General features: G+C 38.1%; 1 protein-coding gene across 16 annotated transcripts in view; it reads right to left on the bottom strand.

The window, feature by feature from the left end:
• Positions 1 to 16,771, bottom strand: part of LOC143844664 (uncharacterized) — a 209,860-nt gene that overhangs the window by 172,785 nt on the left and 20,304 nt on the right. For 11 of the 16 annotated variants that reach the window (XR_013234084.1, XR_013234081.1, XR_013234083.1 and 8 more), the window contains exon 3: positions 5 to 4,235. The exons of the other annotated variants lie outside the window; for them this stretch is intronic. Coding sequence is in view for 1 of the 11 variants with exons in the window: in XM_077352112.1 (XP_077208227.1) it covers positions 5 to 50 (46 nt within the window). In the remaining 10 variants the exon portion in view is untranslated. The remainder of the gene's footprint in view (positions 1 to 4; positions 4,236 to 16,771) is intronic. 16 annotated transcript variants of the gene reach the window in all.

Raw genomic sequence — 16,771 nt, 5'->3', positions numbered from 1 at the left:
TCACCTTTCTCTAGATGAATAAGAGTGACAAGGAGGTTGGATCTTTCCATGTTTTTGGTCTGTGAAAGAAGGAGAAGCGCACAAGAAGGTGGTTTGGGTTCATGCAACTCATGTGGACAAAAGAAGAGTTGGTTCTTATCTGCCACTTTTCTCTACCTGAAGGAGTCCCAAAGCTGTTTACATTTGCCTTCCCTTTCCCCACAACAGACACCCTGTGAGGCTGAGAGAACCCTGATATTACTGCTCAGTCAGAACAGCTTTATCAGTTCTGTGGCGAGCCCAACGTCGTCCAGCTGGCTGAATGTGGGGGAGTGGGGAATCAAACCCAGCTCACCAGATTAGAAGTCTATATTCCTAACCACTACACCAAGCTGGGAATCAGGTGCAATTGAAGCAGAAGACCTTTGAGGATCTAACCAGAAAGGCCTTTTCAGCAGGTGAGCTTATTTCCACAAACAATATCTGAAGGTGCATTGTGATAGGTGTAGAAAGAGATATGACCAGGACCGTTTCCACACTGGGAACTTCACTGCCCCAGCTCCCATGCAGGAACACAAATCAGGGGCGGATGAGGCATACTGGGCCAAATGCTCCTCCGTGTGGGTGCAGGAAGAGGTGGGGCAACCTGCCACAACTAAAACTCCAGCCTGTAGCCTGGCATGAAACCTCCAGTGCACAAACGGTCCAGGTCCTGCCTCCTGCTATAGCATCTAGTCATTGAGAATGAAAAATCCACATGCAAACAGGTGGTAATAGATTTCACACTCTTCTAAATCTGTGTTCCTGGGAAAGGTGCTTAAACACATTGTCTCTTTCCACATATCCTGGACCTATTACTTTCCCATGACATAACTTATCAGCAGTGAGTAGACCACCCAGTGACAGTTGTAGAGCTGGTCCAGTGATCCAGGCTGCTGTGCTGTGATTGGTGGCTTGCTGTGATTGACAAGCCAAGGAGCAGAGGGAGAAGTTTGTTTTGCTTTCCTTTGGAGCCTCGTCAGAAGGTAAAAAGCCACGACAGGGCAGAAGGAAAACGTGGGAGGGGTCTCCCGTGAGGAGGGCAGCAAATGCAAGGTTTGCTACCCCATGTTTGCAAGTAGTCTAAGAGCACAGACAACATGTGTCATTTAGTTTTTGTTCTTCAGTAGTTTTCCAACCCATAAATGTTTGTGCCAGAAGCTGTGAAGAAAGATGTTTGGAGGAATTGGAGGCCTGTGTTCTAGCATATCTCGAACTTCATAAGTGGCCCTTCTCTCCCAAAGGAAGGAAACAAAATTGTTTTTGTTCATTGTCCAATGGAAGCTGTTTGAGGGGTACTTAACAGTATGTGAAGTTCCTGCCGGTGAAATGCTTGTAAAGTACTTGTAAAGTACAATGTTGTATTATAGAAGGTAAAATCATTTTTCAGATAAGCAGTAGCACACATACAGAAGTTATTCTAAACAATGTTGATCCAATGTGTATGCATCTCATGGAAATCCGTAATGATTCCCTAACTGGGTTTAGATACAGAGCGAGATACAATACAAGGTGCTACATCTGAAAGAAAATCAGTAGCTATCATCAACCATCCCCTTTTGTCCAATTTCTTCATTGAACAGAAAAAAAATTTGCACAAGTATGGGGAAAGATTTCTGCTGGTTCTTCCTTATTGTTTCAGCAAACCCCAGCATTGAAGTCAATGGGCTTAGAAGGATACAACTCTGCTTAGGATTGTACTATTAGTGCTTATTCACACTATTAAAAAAATCCCTACCCAAAGGGTCATGATCTGAGCAAGTAGTTTTAAAACTTTTATCATTTAGTCTTTTCCGCATCGGCTTGCCTGCACATCTGCCATGTTAGAACCATTGCAAGTTGCAGAGAATTCAAAGGCAGATTCCCTAGTGTGGACATATCAGTTCATGGTGTCCATGTTTCTTCATTTGTGTGCTGTATGAATACAGAGGGAAGCAGGATTGCAGCTGTATCTGTATCCTGGGTGTTTATTTGAAAGAACTGAACAGTTACAGACACATATACACTTTTCCATGTGATCAGGGACCCTACAAAAAAGTGGAGTACATTTATGCATATGTAAGACTCTGGCATGGAAAGCCCAGGCTTGTCTAATCTTGTCATATCTTGGAAACTAAATAGGGTTGGCCTGGGAACTATTTTGTCAGGAGAACACTTCAGGAATACCAGGGTTGGGACGTGGAGGCAGGCAATGGCAAACCACCTCTGAATGGCTGTTGCCTTGAAACCCCCAGGGACTGCAATAAGGCACCTGTGACTTGATGGTACTTTTCACCACTAAAACTCTGTTCAGGCCTCCTCTTTACTGCATGGAGGATGAGGATGGGGCCAGTGGACATAATACCTGTCATCTATATGCCTTGAGCATACTCATGAAAAATGGCTGAATCAAATTAAATTTCTGGAAATCACTGCCCTGTGAAACTTCAATCTTATCCCATACAAACTGAAAGTACACTTTAGTCCAATAGTCTGCTGTGGTTTCATATTGCAAGGAAGACAGGTGGCAGTAGGCCAGCTGCCTGTCCTTACTGGCTGAAGAACGCATGATCAGCTTCTAAGGAATTGCAGGTTTCTTAGAATACTGCTGGAAAGTTCTTGTAAGTGAAGATCAGACACAAGAGAGAAGAGAGGAAAATAAAGAAACAAGCAGCAAAATACAAAACAAAAAACAAAAAAACGACAATGAATGGTATGAAAGCTAGGCTACATGACCAGGACTTCCATTAATGTAGACTCCTCTGACTCGTGGGAAATGATGGTATAAGACCAGAGTTAAGGTTCTTCCCTCAATAATTGTGCAAGGTGATGCCTCTGGAGCCAAGAGCTGATTGGCAGTTCAGATTATATCCCACAAGAGCAGCTCTTCCTTTGAGCTGCATATTCTTGCCCCTGTGGAGTAAGTCCAGTTTCCTGGATTTCTCCCAGAAGGCAGGGAAAGCAGAAGAAGCAGCCAGCATAGACTCTTTACTTTTACACTCTTTACCTGTTTTATTGGCTAAAATGTGTTTGCTATATTGTGTTTTGCTACCTTGTTAGAGAGGTTCACATGGTCTGATCCTTCCAGCAAGGCCAAAGTATCAATCCAATGAAGCTTTCCCACTCTTTGCTTTAAAAAAAACGCTGCATTCTATTGGGGTGACATTACCTCACACTTATAAAATCAATTTTCCACCCACAAGAGTATTGTTTGGAATAGTCACCCTCCCGCCTTTAAAAAAAATCATTTCAAATATCTAGTATCTGGCCACAAAGTCACACTTATTTTGTTTTTTGAATACTAAATATGTATTACTTTGCCAGCAGCAACCATAATAGCTCTGAGTAGCCCGATCCATGTGAGCAGGGTAACTATGAGGCCTATACTGCCCATAAAACATCTTGGTTTACTCAGGCTACTAAGAAGCTGAGTTCCAGTGTGGTCTCTCTGGAAGGTGTTACTCAAGGCTGATCTTATTCTTTGTATTGTTGTCTTATAAATTATGCATTGTTTTATATTTGCCTTTAATTTCATGGTAATTAATATTATTTTGCAACGGCCTATGGCTTTATGCAAATAAAATGTATTCATTCTCATGGAAGCAGGGTCATTGCTTAGATGGGATACCACTGAGGAACTTGGGCTGTTATGCACAAGGTGGCAATGGCAAATCAGCTCTGCTTATCTCTTGCCTTGAAAATCCCCATGAGGCAGACCTCAAGGGTAACATTTCTTTCCTTTTCCCTGTGATACTCATCACAGGAAATGATCAATGCTGACTCCCATGCTCCTATAATACCTACACACAAGCTGTGCCCTAAGTATCAGCATTGACTAAAGTACCTGAAAATATGTACACAGATGTTGCAAGAGCAGCCACAGTTCCATAAAGCATTTATGTTTGATATGTATAAAATTTCTTTACACAATGTATTAGGTGTATGAATAACTAGCACATGGAATTACAATACTGTGAAGTTACAAGAAGAACTCATTACAAAGCTGGTTTTAGATTGTGCAAGTTCTTCTTTATTTCAAATTCTTGTTGCTTTCTCCTACTGATGTTCCATTTTAAAACATATTTTAGGATTGTTACAACAATTAAAAGTCATGGAGAAAAATAAACTTCTGAAGAACACTTCCAAATGCATTTTTTTCCAAACTTATCTTCAAGAAGACTTCCACATTTGAGCTGCATACACTTTTCTTCCGGTCACTCTCCATACTTTATTCACACCTGTCAAAAATGTACAGTGCAGTCACACACCAAGGCACAAGTCACAGGACAGCTAGCAGAAGCATTCATATGTCATTCTAGTAGCTGAAGGAGAAGAACTGTCCCATATCATTTTCCCTGCTATACAAATTGCTCCATACTAGTGTGTTACTAAAGTTACAACAAGAAATAAAATACTTCCATTGTTGGACACGTTATAAATAATCCATAATTTCCCCTCTAAAATACACCAATTTAAGCAGTAGAAATAGGGAATATTAACCTTTAAAAAAATCTAATTTACCAAATAACATGCATAATACTTTCTTTTGTAGGTTCTGTGTACAGAAAATAATTGCCTGGCATTGAAAAACCATAAATAATGTAATAATTTGATATTGAAGATAATATCAAATTGGCTTGAATACATAGGAGGGATGCAAAAGGAAACCCTTTAAAGGGTTAATTAATTCATGGCTAAGAGTAATCTAGCAGACTTTTGATAAAGTCCCTTACAAAAGACTTCCAGAATAGACTTAACGGTCATAAAATAAAGTACTCTTGTGGATTTGAATCTGGTTAAACCCTAGGAAACAGGATAGGAGTTAATGGAGAGAAAGGATCAGGATTGGGATCAGGGATCAGGATTGGGACTAGTGCTACCTAATTTGTTCATAAACCATTTGGAATCAGGGTTGAGCAGCAAGAAGCCATGCTTGCAGATGACATCTAGTTGTTCATAGTGAAAATTAAAGCAGATTCTGAAGAGCTATGAAATAAAGTTCTTTGATGACTAAGTATGAATGTGTAATACACAAACTGATGGGATCTAAGTAGGCAGTAATGGACGAAGAAAAAGATCTTGAGCTTGTAGTAAATGACTTAATGAAAATGTTTAGTAGAACAAACCTAAAAACACTTTCCTGGGAATAAGATGAACTGAATAAATATCAGTAAGATCCTGAGCAGACCTGCTTAAGGTTTCTTTCCCCAGTGTATGAAAGTGATAAAAAGGTAAGATCTGTGTTAGGAATCATTAAGAAATAGGACTGAAATCAAAATATCCACTATTGGAATCCCCTTGTTTAGATCTATGGAACACTGTACTGTTGCTGTATCGAAGACAATATTTTTATTGATTGAAAATGTGCAGGCAAGAACAAAGTGATCATTGTTGGAACACCTTCCCTTCAAAGAAACTCTAAGAAGTTTGAGATCTTTTAAATTAGAGAAAATGCCCCAATGAGAAGACATAATGGAGGGTTTTAAAATAATGCATGGAGTAAAAATGTGGATAGATGGAACTTTTTCTCCCTGCCTAAACTGCTGCTGGTTTCTTGCAGCGGGCTAGAATGCCCTGCTGCTTCTTGTGTACAAATGGAGGGAGATTTTCCCTGCTGGATATGGTCTGCTCCGGATTTTGGCATGCACGCACACTGCCAGGGTGGAAAGGTTCCATCATGTTTTTCCACAGCGGGAAGTAAAAGCAATGCCCCGTTTAGCTCTGTGCCATGAAGCTGAACAGTGCATTTTTTGTCCCTGCCAGAACTCCATAGGCAGGGGAAGAGCTGGGCCTGCGCATGGGCCTGGTCCGCCAAGGCACCCACAGTGAAAAAGGGAAGGTGGAAACATCCTCATTCTCTTGCTGTGGGGAATCGGATGCCCTAAAGTGGGCCAGACCCAACACTAAAGTCACGTGTAAGCGGGGATTAGCCCTAATGCCATGGAAGCACTGGACCGGCCCCCGCCCCCCCTGTAGAATCAGTCTCAGGGAAGCTGATGGGCAATAGATTCAGGACATAGAGGAAATAGTTCTTCAATCAAAGACTAATTCACATGGAATTCACTGACAAAAAATGTAATTTAATCATGAAGATTATATACATTCAGAGAGGATAGGTCCATTCAGGGCTATTAGCTGTGATTACTAAATAGAACTTCCATGTTCAGATGCAATAAGTGCTAGGGGGCAAGAACCGAGGAGGGTTTCGGTTTCTGTGGCTTGCTTCAGCTTTCAGTAGCAGTTGGCTAACCACTATTTGAAACTAAATGGACCACTGATCTGATCCAACATAACCGCTCTTGTGTTCTTAAGCCTATTGGTGGGATTTTGCTTGCTGAATAAATGGTGATAGTTCCCATAGTTGTGTTTTAAAAAGAGTGAAAGAAAGAAAAAGGTTTTGTCTTCAGAAAGGGAAAAAATGAAGCTTGTCCAGTTTGTCCTGTTTTAGGATACCAGCAACAGCTTTTAAATGTGGGTGATCGGATGCAGTTCTATCCACAATGCTTTCACAAAGACTTCCACTTTAGCTACTGCAGCATAAGCAGGCCTATAATTCTTAGCTGGCACAACTTAACAATGGAGCTGGGTGTGTTTCCTAATCCTTCAAATATGGCCATAGGTAGTTCTGTTTACAAAAAGCCACTTAGGCAATGTCTTTTTCACAGCCTATGGGCTTTTACCAATTGTTGATGGGTAAAGTAGAGAATGGACTCAATGACTGGCACCAGAACAACTGGATGAAGTGTCCTTTTGTGCTGATGCTAAGGAATTAGAAGCCAGTCGTTTCCTCAACATAAAATACAAGGGCTGTTGTTTGAATGAGAATCCTCTCCAATAAGAAAGAGATTGGTCTCCTTAGAGTCCAGGTTGCATTCTAATGCCAAACCCATTCCTTTGAAAAATTTGAATATATGGAGCTCAATTATTTTACTTGTGTTTTTTTTAAGTTCTTGGAATATTAGGTACAGTCCTAAAGGTATTTTATATGGTTTCTCAAACTGTTTAGGATCAGAGTGCTAAATAATGTTGCAATATGCTTTGACCTTTGGGCCTTTTGCTCCTAGTTCTTTCCATTGTAAATGCCTTTCTCAGAACTGTGAACGGTTTCCACTCCAAGATCTTCCTACCAAAATCTGGTGTTGTAATTTTCAAAATGTTCCTTTCAACTGGTTAATTGTTTGATCAGTTAGACTAATTCCAATTTCTATTTGTTCTAAATACTTAGTCATACATATTGTTGCGATAGTAGATGCCAGCTATTCTAAGCTATACTGATTTGGCTGGAGGAATATGAATGACTGATGTGGAGATTAACTGCATGTTGGCTTGTTGAATAACTCATGCTAATGATTGTTGCTGATCACTAACAACTAACAATTATTTATTGGGAGAAGGATTTTTTATTCTGATGGTACCTACAGTATGTGAAGTACTCTCCAAACCTCTGGGATGACACTCATTGCTATGGCTAGTCGTTTATAATTTAGGAAAGACCCATGTGAGTTTCTTGCCATAATATATGTAGATGACTATTACTTGAAAAAAGGTCTTCATAACTCATAAATAAAGTAGATGAAAATACAGCAGTATAGGAAGGGAAGAAAGAAAACTCACCATATATTTGCAGTGTTACAACCATTACTTGTAAAAAGCAAGGAGGGAATATACAAGCAAGATGCATATGTGTCCTTGGAAATAATTCAGATTGCTCTCCAATGAAACTCTGTTCTAAATAAATACATTTGAAGCTGCAATCCTGTGCATGCTCAGCAGCATTAAGGCAGCATCCTGTGCACACTTACTTTAGAGTAAGTTCCACTGAATTCAGATCCAGGTAACATGTAAAAGAATGTTTGGTAATTTCTGAGTAAATACGTTAAGGACTGGATTGCTTGCCTGATTTAAAAGTTCTTTTATTAAGATGATTTTTAAGCTGAAACGGAATGATTTTTCTTAGTACAAAACAGAAGTTTAGAACAAAATTAGATAGATCTAACTCTACAAATGGCTGCATCTAGAGAGTTGATACAAAAATGGCTGTTTCTGATACAAAAATGGCTGCATCTATAGAGTTCTGAGATCTTAAAGAGCAGACTTTTGAGTGGATTCTATGGATGTAGTCATTGTCCATACTAAGATGTAATTTTCATTAAAAAAATCTTTACAAATAGCCCTATGTAGTAATCATCAAATCTGGATTATATACTCAAAAGCATAATATTGTAAAGGTGACAAAGTGTGTTGCTCTTCCTGATATTGGCCACTAAAGAAAATTCCTTTTAGTAATCTATAGCCGTGGTCCCCAACCTTTTTATCACCGGGGACTAGTCAATGCTTGACAGTTTTACTGAGGCCTGGGGGGGTAGTCTTTTGCCGAGGGATGACCTGCTGCTGCTTGAGGCTCCGCTTGCTTTCCTGCCAGCGCCCCTGACTTCCCCCCACCCACTGGAGGGCACTGCCAGCAGCAGCTGCGCAGTCCCACGCCGAGGAGGAGCCCCAGCCATGGCGGCCGCTGGAGAGCATAAAAGGTGAGCCGGCGGCAAAATGGCAGGGCAGCCCCCGAGGCAGCAGCGGGGGAGGAGGACGAGGTGGAGCCGAGCCCCGGTACCGACTGATCCATGGACTGGTCCTGGTCTCCGGACCTGGAGTTGGGGACAGCTGATCTATAGTACAAGATCAAGTTCTGAAAATCAAACACCTCAATGCTGCCAATATGTGTATTTGTTCTGAGCAATAATGCAGTTCAAGCAACATCCTGCATAAGACATAGACATCCTATTTGGGATCTGCGACACCATCATCAAAGGATACCATTGTCTATGAAGAGCATACATCTGTATCAGTCAATGCAGCAGGCACCACAGGAGCCAGAAAGCCTTCAGGATACCATCACATCAGTCATGCCTGGACCCTGCGTCCCATCAAACTCAGTTTCTGCTAGGCTGGTACTGTGCAACTGTTTGGCATGTTTCTGCTGTTAAAAATCTTGTGATGACAGCAAAACTGTACCAACCAGTATATTAGCTTCATTGCACTGGCTGACACAGAAGTCCTTCCACTAGATATTTTTGCCTCTGCAGCTGTTCACAACATCAGTCCTGTTGTTCAGTCATCTGCATGAGAAACAGATCTGTAAATTTTATAATTGGTCATCTGGCTTAGATTTTGCCTACTCTAAGATAGTTTTATCTTTCAAATAAGTTTCATGCAATATACCAGAACAGTAGTTATAATAGCATCCCTAATTCTGGTATGATAGCGTAGTTTAATCAAACATTTGGTGCCATTGTTATATTACACGCAAACAGAAAATCTTTATGGGAAGTGAAAGGTATAAATCACTGCAGAGAACATGCCACACAATGTGTCTACAGTTTTCTTGCACATTTCAGTGAATTTTTGTGAAATAAGGCTTCTGGCTGAATCATGACCAACGTTATTAAATCTTTGTTATCCTGTACTGCAAGAATACACAATATATTGCCATTCTAATTAAGACAGAAAGTACTAAGAAGTTTTATTATTCATTGCGCACTGTTTCACTGTATTGCTCTCCAGCAGTGTTCAAACTATAGCATTTGTTTATCAGAAGTAGCCGCATAATTGAACAAGAATAAATAGGTCTGGATAATGGAGCTATAGTAGGGGGAGGGGAATGAGAAAATCTTAAAAATGAAATCATAGGTGCACATCCAATGTTAGTATTCCTCAAATCCTTTAGAATAGATATGTACATTTCTCTACCCATCAAACACTTAATAAAAGATGGCTCCTCTAGGCAATTTGCAAACTGTAGTTTCACCTAGATATATGTCAGTGTAAATCACAAACCTTCAGTTCATAGTTTTTCTAAACAAATACACCATAATCTTTCTTACCCTTGTTTCCGTCAAACTCTCATAAATCTATCACATTGCACTGTCTTCTCAGAATGTAGTCAAAATTACAAATATTTTAAAGATATGGTAAAGTACACATTCGGCAAAATGATCATCCTAGCAGAGGGTGATTTTCTCCAACTTAGGGATATATTTCATTTGAACAAAACATTAATAGACATCAACTAATTATGTGTAAAGTCTAGCTATTATTGCCCCTTTTTCTGTTCTTTTAGCTGACCATATAGTGAAAATGACCAAGCCTTCCACATAAATAGTTATCTATATGGGGTTCCCCCCCCCCCGCCCCAGGATATTTAGTGTTAGTGTAGTTGGACAAGACACAAGTACCATTTTGTCAATTTTAAGATTCAACTAATTAATTTCTTCTGATCCTTCTGATCCAAACCATCTAGTGCTATCAGATAAGTAAGTGGCCCTAAAATGCGTGGCATTGGATCTTGCAGATATTTCTGCACTGTGTCTTTGAGTTCTAATCTGTAAAGGCTAAGGTCAGATAAAGAATTTAAAATATGAAGAATCATTTCTCTTGGATGTATACTTTATACTTTTGTATATATTGAATGCATTCGTGGCTCCCTTAGGATGCGAAATGTATGGAAATATATGTGCATTACTAAAGAAAGGCCTAAATTTATTCTTTCTCCACGTCATGCTCTTCTCTGCAGTGGAGGTTTTTAATTCAACACAGAGTTAGAATGAGATGGAGCCAATTTCCTGGTCTATATGTGTGACAAATGCTAAAAGTGGCACAAGATTAACAAATTAGTTGAAGTGTAGATCTTAAGAAGATTTTTATTTTTTGTTCTCAAAAAATATGCTTGGTTTATTTGAAATAAAGCCTTCTTTACAGATGTACAGGAATTGAGGATCTTATACCTTATAGAAATTTATGAAGGAAAGTTGGTATGTAGAACATTAAAAAAATCAACAACCTAAGAAACAGGCACTTTTAAATAAAGGATTTTATAGTATTGTTCAAATGCTTTTATGCTTTTAGATATATTGTTGATGATTAATTCTATTTTTAGATGAAAGCTGTAATAAAAATAATTACTTTATTTTACTATGAATTTTGGCAAAATCCTAACCACTGAGGTACTGGGTTTTTTCTCCTTGAACCTTGAATACATATGACAAGCAAACATAAAATGAAATGTCTGTATATATATATATGGCAGCGAGAGAAGGAATAATCATACATGTACAGAAGCATGCACAAACACATACGTTTATATGATGGCTCAAAATAAAAGGCAGAGACCTTGACCTTTCTAGTTGACTTAGCAATCACCTAGCTGATGTAATCCAGATCTAACAAGAATGAAATCATCTGTGACAAAATTATTATACATTGTGACACTGTTTGTAAATAACTGTATTTAATAATTATGTATTAATGAATTAATTTACTCCCTTCATAGATGTATTTTACAAATCCTGATTTTAAAAGGCTACTAACTTAGATGTGACAGCTCTTTATGCATGTGCTATGGAATTACCTCATTCATACAGCTTTTACAAGTATGTCAGTTTACCTGTTTTAGTTTTGCTTAAATTACATAAAAATAATAGCATTCTTTACCAAGAACATTCCTACTTTCTGTATCCTAACATGATATCCATGTTTAAAATTCAAGTGGAGCCATATTTTGGTTGTATGTCTGAGTCACCCAGACTCCCCTTCACATATCTGTACATGTTGACAGACTATGTCATAATATATCAACAGAAAGATCAGCACAGAAGAACAAAAATTCATCACCTGACTTGCAAGAGGAAAACTGATTTCCACTATTAAGTTAGTAAAACTATACCATTATTTCAGTACCAATAAGGACACTGAAGTGAAAAGAATTCAGTGTTATTATTTCAAATAAACAATATGGATATTCCTGCAGAATCATATTTACATGTATAGATGTCAGGGGCCAAGAACCAAGGATCAACACTGCAAGGTATAGAATCAACTATCACTCATTTCTGCAAATGAAAATTTAGACAGAGACTCTTATTTTACAAAATCTATATATTTTTTCCAGACAGTCTTCATTCTTATTAGCTCAAGACTCTATTCTTGAAATGCTTGGACTTTGGCAACAGATTTGTAGCTTGAGCAGAGTCTAAACATATAGAAATAAAGAAGCCATCCAGCTTCCTTATTGGTGGAGTTAGAATTTTTTAATATATGATGCTGAGCCTTGGTGTTTCAGCAGGAATTTAACAATACCTGGAATAAATAATGTCTTTTGCAGCCCGGGGCAACAGCTGCCACTTCTGCATTAATTCTGCCCCTGTTTGAACACTCTCCAACATATGCACTTCTCTTTTGTCTGTTATCCTAGAGTTGTGTTATTCCCAAATATTGACATCATCTACTTTTATCAGCACTAACTGCTCTGAAGCTTCCTAGCCTCATGCTCAGCTCTATTTCTTTCTATTGATTATCTTCCTCACTCCAGCAGGTAGCTAGCCGGAGATGCTGTCCTGAGAAACAGCTTCCAATGACTTTATACGCACAATTTACACGGAATTGTTTAAAGAAGATATTAGCCTCAATACAAATCAGTGAACCTCGTTTAGTCAATACTACACAATTCAGCTGTTGGCACCCTGTCACATGTTAGTCTTTAAAGTCAACTACCATACCCAATCTCCACATTAGCCATAGTATTTAGTTTCATATTAAAATGAGGCGAGGCTTTGTGTTTTTTTTTTTAACTTGACTTTTGGTTTAAATCTCCTCAGTGCCCTTTCTACATCACCTCACTGAGCCATATGATAGTAATATAATTTTAAGTATAAAAACCTGAGATTAAATGCTTGATTTTTGACAGTGTCCTTAAATATAATAAATTCAAAGGGAAATACTGTTAGGTTAAAATGGAGTGTTTTTCATTAAGTCCAATCAAATGGTAGACAACAAAGGATCTTTTATTTGAGAATATGAAGTGAAAATGAAAACCAGAAAACCTTTATGAAGGAAGGGTCCAGCTAAATTATGTTGTAAGGAGTTTTCCAGAGTGAACTTTGTTGTTTCGCTAAGAGTGAATTAAACTAAGATGCATTGCTGGGCAGAATACTATAACAGGAGACAAAGCTCAGTACTTGCTTCATGGAAATGAATAAACTGCCTAAATTCATTAAACTTTAAAAAATGCTCAACTATATACAAAACAAATAAGACATCATAAAATGGGCCTCTGAGTTCAAACTCCAGAAAAGGTATACAAAAAATATTCCCCTTATCTCAAAGTAATGCTATATAATTGTGCTTGTAGATTTGTTTCAAGCTGATCCTAATTTCTGCGCTGTGGCTTTATATTGTGCTTTATTTTAAAACATCCATCCTTTTAAATAATCAAACTATATATACAGTTGTGATGTATTATGTGCTCTAAAGCTTAGAGATAAGCCTGCTTTCTCTGACCTGTAAACTAATTTTAACAGTAGTGGAAAAGTAAAACTATATTGTGGTTTTGAACTACAAAATATATATAATGCTGCCTGTAACATAAAGAAATAGTCTGTCTGGGATGCCAATCTGACGAACAATGAAAATAGACACTTTGTTTTTTTTGGGGGGGGGGATGGGGCACATGCAAACTGTTGTTTTCAATATTGGTTTTTAAGGTGTTCTGTTATTGATAATGGTGGGTATGTAAGTAACTAACTGCTGGAAAAATTATACATGCCTGGTTACAGGGTTCAGATATCAAAGGTTCATTTTATATCTTGCGTGTTCTGCTCTTTTCCTTCTAACAATCTCTAAGAAGGATTTAAGGTTCTGGACCCCAGGTAGTAGAGACATGCTGAAAGCTGGCTCGCCTAGCTGCCCCTGTGCATCTCTCTCTCACACACACATACATGCTATTACTTCCTGACATTCAAAACATAGCCTTTCCCCTCACAAGATTCCACCGAGGACAATTCAGATATGAAAGGAGGGGGAGGGCTTGATATGCAACCGGAATTGAAATAACTGCATATTCAAGCGGCAAAAAGGACAAGTGTGGTATGGGAATTCCTTGTGCTTGAGTTTGTTGCTCCTGATGTGCTTGTGTGCTAGTTAAAAGGATGATCTGTTTTATGAATCTGAAATATATGACTGCAAATACACAGAAATCTGCCAAATACTGCTTGGTCCATTCTTATGGGCAGTTTTGCTTAATTATAAATAGTTGGAAGTTTATTATGTCATTCAACGGTTAATCTATAGAATTAGATCAGTATGTTTCATTTTCTATTTATTTACCGTTGACTCCCTTGTACTGTAAAATACAGGCAAAGTTTAGCTCATTCATGTTGTGTCAGTAATGAAAGTAATAAATAGGATATGATTCAGTCCTAATTCTGAACTTCTAAGCCCCATTTTGCTTTCACTGGGAAAATTAAACATGTGCTTGTTTTTCCCTATAATACTTAAACAATGCTTAAATATAACATAGAATGGGCTGGATTGCACCTGCAGTTATTGTAAAACATATTTTATGGTTGATACTTGTGCCCTGAGAGCCATTGTTGGGAACCATAAATAGGATTTTAAAAAAAACTCTGCAGATGCTGGCTTTGAATAAGTAAAGGATGTTATATGTTCACCTCCAAATTTATGCAAGATTAACTGTTTCTGCCATTATAAAATATATATTTTATTAATATACTTTTCATTATAAAGTGGTATAATAGAAGTTTTTGTTGTTAGTTATGGAACATTTGTAGTCATTAAGGTAACATCCAGTTATAGAATGCTGTAATTGTCTATTTGGTACTGTTTAAAAACAAAAGGAATTGTGTTCTGGAGCAGTTTAATATCAATTGGTAAAAGTGATAGGCACTTTTAAAGATACCTTTGAAATTTATTTTTGAACCCATACAGCCTTCCTTAATTCAAATGTTTCCTAAATGTTCTCAAATTAATCTTTTTATATGCAAAATGATTTATAATTTGATAATGAATAAAGGACCATTTTATCCAAATGTTCTCTCTCTTTTGTTTCTCATACACATTTGAAAGGATAAAATTGTCTAAATTATAAGAGATTTCCCTCAGCAAATCCTTTATTATCGAGATATCATCATTGGTGTTGTTTATTAGCAGAATGCTGTTGGTTTTCTTAGCTTACTGGATTTTTTAAAATGCTTACAAATTTAATCTCAGATATGTGTGCCTATGATTGAGACAGATGTCAGTCAGTATTACTGTGTCAATTTTTCAGAAGAAAATAGAAAAGTCTAAACCTCTCCTGTTGTTAGAATCACCAAATTCCAGAAAGCCATATTATTAAATATCATTTATATCTTTAAGGTTAGCATCAATAGAAGGGGGAAATTGTATTGTTTATGAGATACCCAAATCCAAATTAGGTAGAAAAGCAATCTAAATAGTTTCCTGCTTTCTTTAATCAGCCTCCATAGATGTTCATATGGTGAACTGAATAGGGTGAAGCTATTAAAGGATCTGTAATTGCCTTCCTGAAGTAATAATATACCAATTGCAGCAAATCAGCTTTAAGATATTACGGGAGCTGTCCTAAGAACATACTTTTGAGAAGTACCTTTTATTCAAAATTGATAATGAATAAAGAACTATTTTTTCCCCAAATGCTCTCTCTCTCTCGTTGCTTATATATATTTGAAAAGGAGAAAATTGCCTAAATTACAGGAGATTTTCCCCCAGAAAAAATCATTGGTGTTGTTTATTAGCAGAATCCTATTACTCCCAGGAAGGTATTCTTAGGATTGCAGCCATTGTGTGCATTAGTGTTTGCTCATAGTTATATACAGGACATCATATATCTGTGTTCACATTAACATGTTCATATTATATATACATGCAAGCAAAGAGACAAAGCTAGAAGACAAAGTACTGTGAAATGGCACTTAGGCTAGTGGAAAAGAAATAATGCTGATGGAAGAGGGTAACAATTTTTGTTTGATTTTCCTCTCCCACTGTAGTTCTCCACTTCACTTCTGTATTGTTTAAGAGGACTGCCTGATCCCTGGGATTCACATTTGGGGGAACTCAGTATGTGTCAGGAGGCAGTAAAAGGCAACCCCCCCCATTTTGTTAGTTTTACTCCACTTGCAGTAAGTTGGATCTCTCTAGATCTCGTAATTATGAACTGATGACACACACATGCTATGGTTCTCCTGTTCATGCTTAAAACTAGTCTAGATAGTTCAACCGGAATACCTTAAAACCGCAAAAGGTTTGTGTGACCTTTAAAGCTTAATGTTAGTGAATGAGGCAGGGACAGAATGGGTAAAGAGTATTTAGAAGAAGAACTGTTGGTTCTTATATGCCGCTTTTCCCTACCCCAAGAAGTCTCAAAGCAGCTTACAGTCACCTTCCTTTTCCTCTCCCCACAACAGACACCCTGTGAAGTGATATCCTGAACCCTGATATCACTGCTCAGTCAGAACAGTTTTATCAGTGCTGTGGCGAGCCCAAGGTCGCCCAGCTGGCTGCCTGTGGGGGAGTGCAGAATCAAACCCGGCATGCCAGATTAGAAGTCCGCACTAACAACTACAACAAACTGGTGTAAATACAGGAATGTAGTCACCTGACTATCATGTCTTCATATAGCTCTTTGCCAGGCCATGACCCATTTTTCAAGAGTGGATCAAAAGGTGGGATGAAGAGTAGAACCAAAGCACCCTTTTTTGTTAGGTTAAGTCCTCTCACACTGATTCCATTCAATAGTGCAGTCCCATGAATCATAACAGAGATGTTTATTTATGAAATGACATACAAAGACATCAGGATAATAGGATTGCAGCCCAGCTACCCACAGTGGAAATGGCAGCTTCTTCATTAACTCATCTGGCAACCAACATAATAACAATAAACCTTTGTAAAGGCCTTTTATGAACGG

The sequence above is a fragment of the Paroedura picta genome, chromosome 9 (assembly GCF_049243985.1).
Source record: "Paroedura picta isolate Pp20150507F chromosome 9, Ppicta_v3.0, whole genome shotgun sequence".
Classification (NCBI taxonomy): Eukaryota; Metazoa; Chordata; class Lepidosauria; order Squamata; family Gekkonidae; genus Paroedura; species Paroedura picta.
Note: the sequence above shows the minus strand (reverse complement) of the source record. Positions and strands in the feature narration are given on the sequence as shown.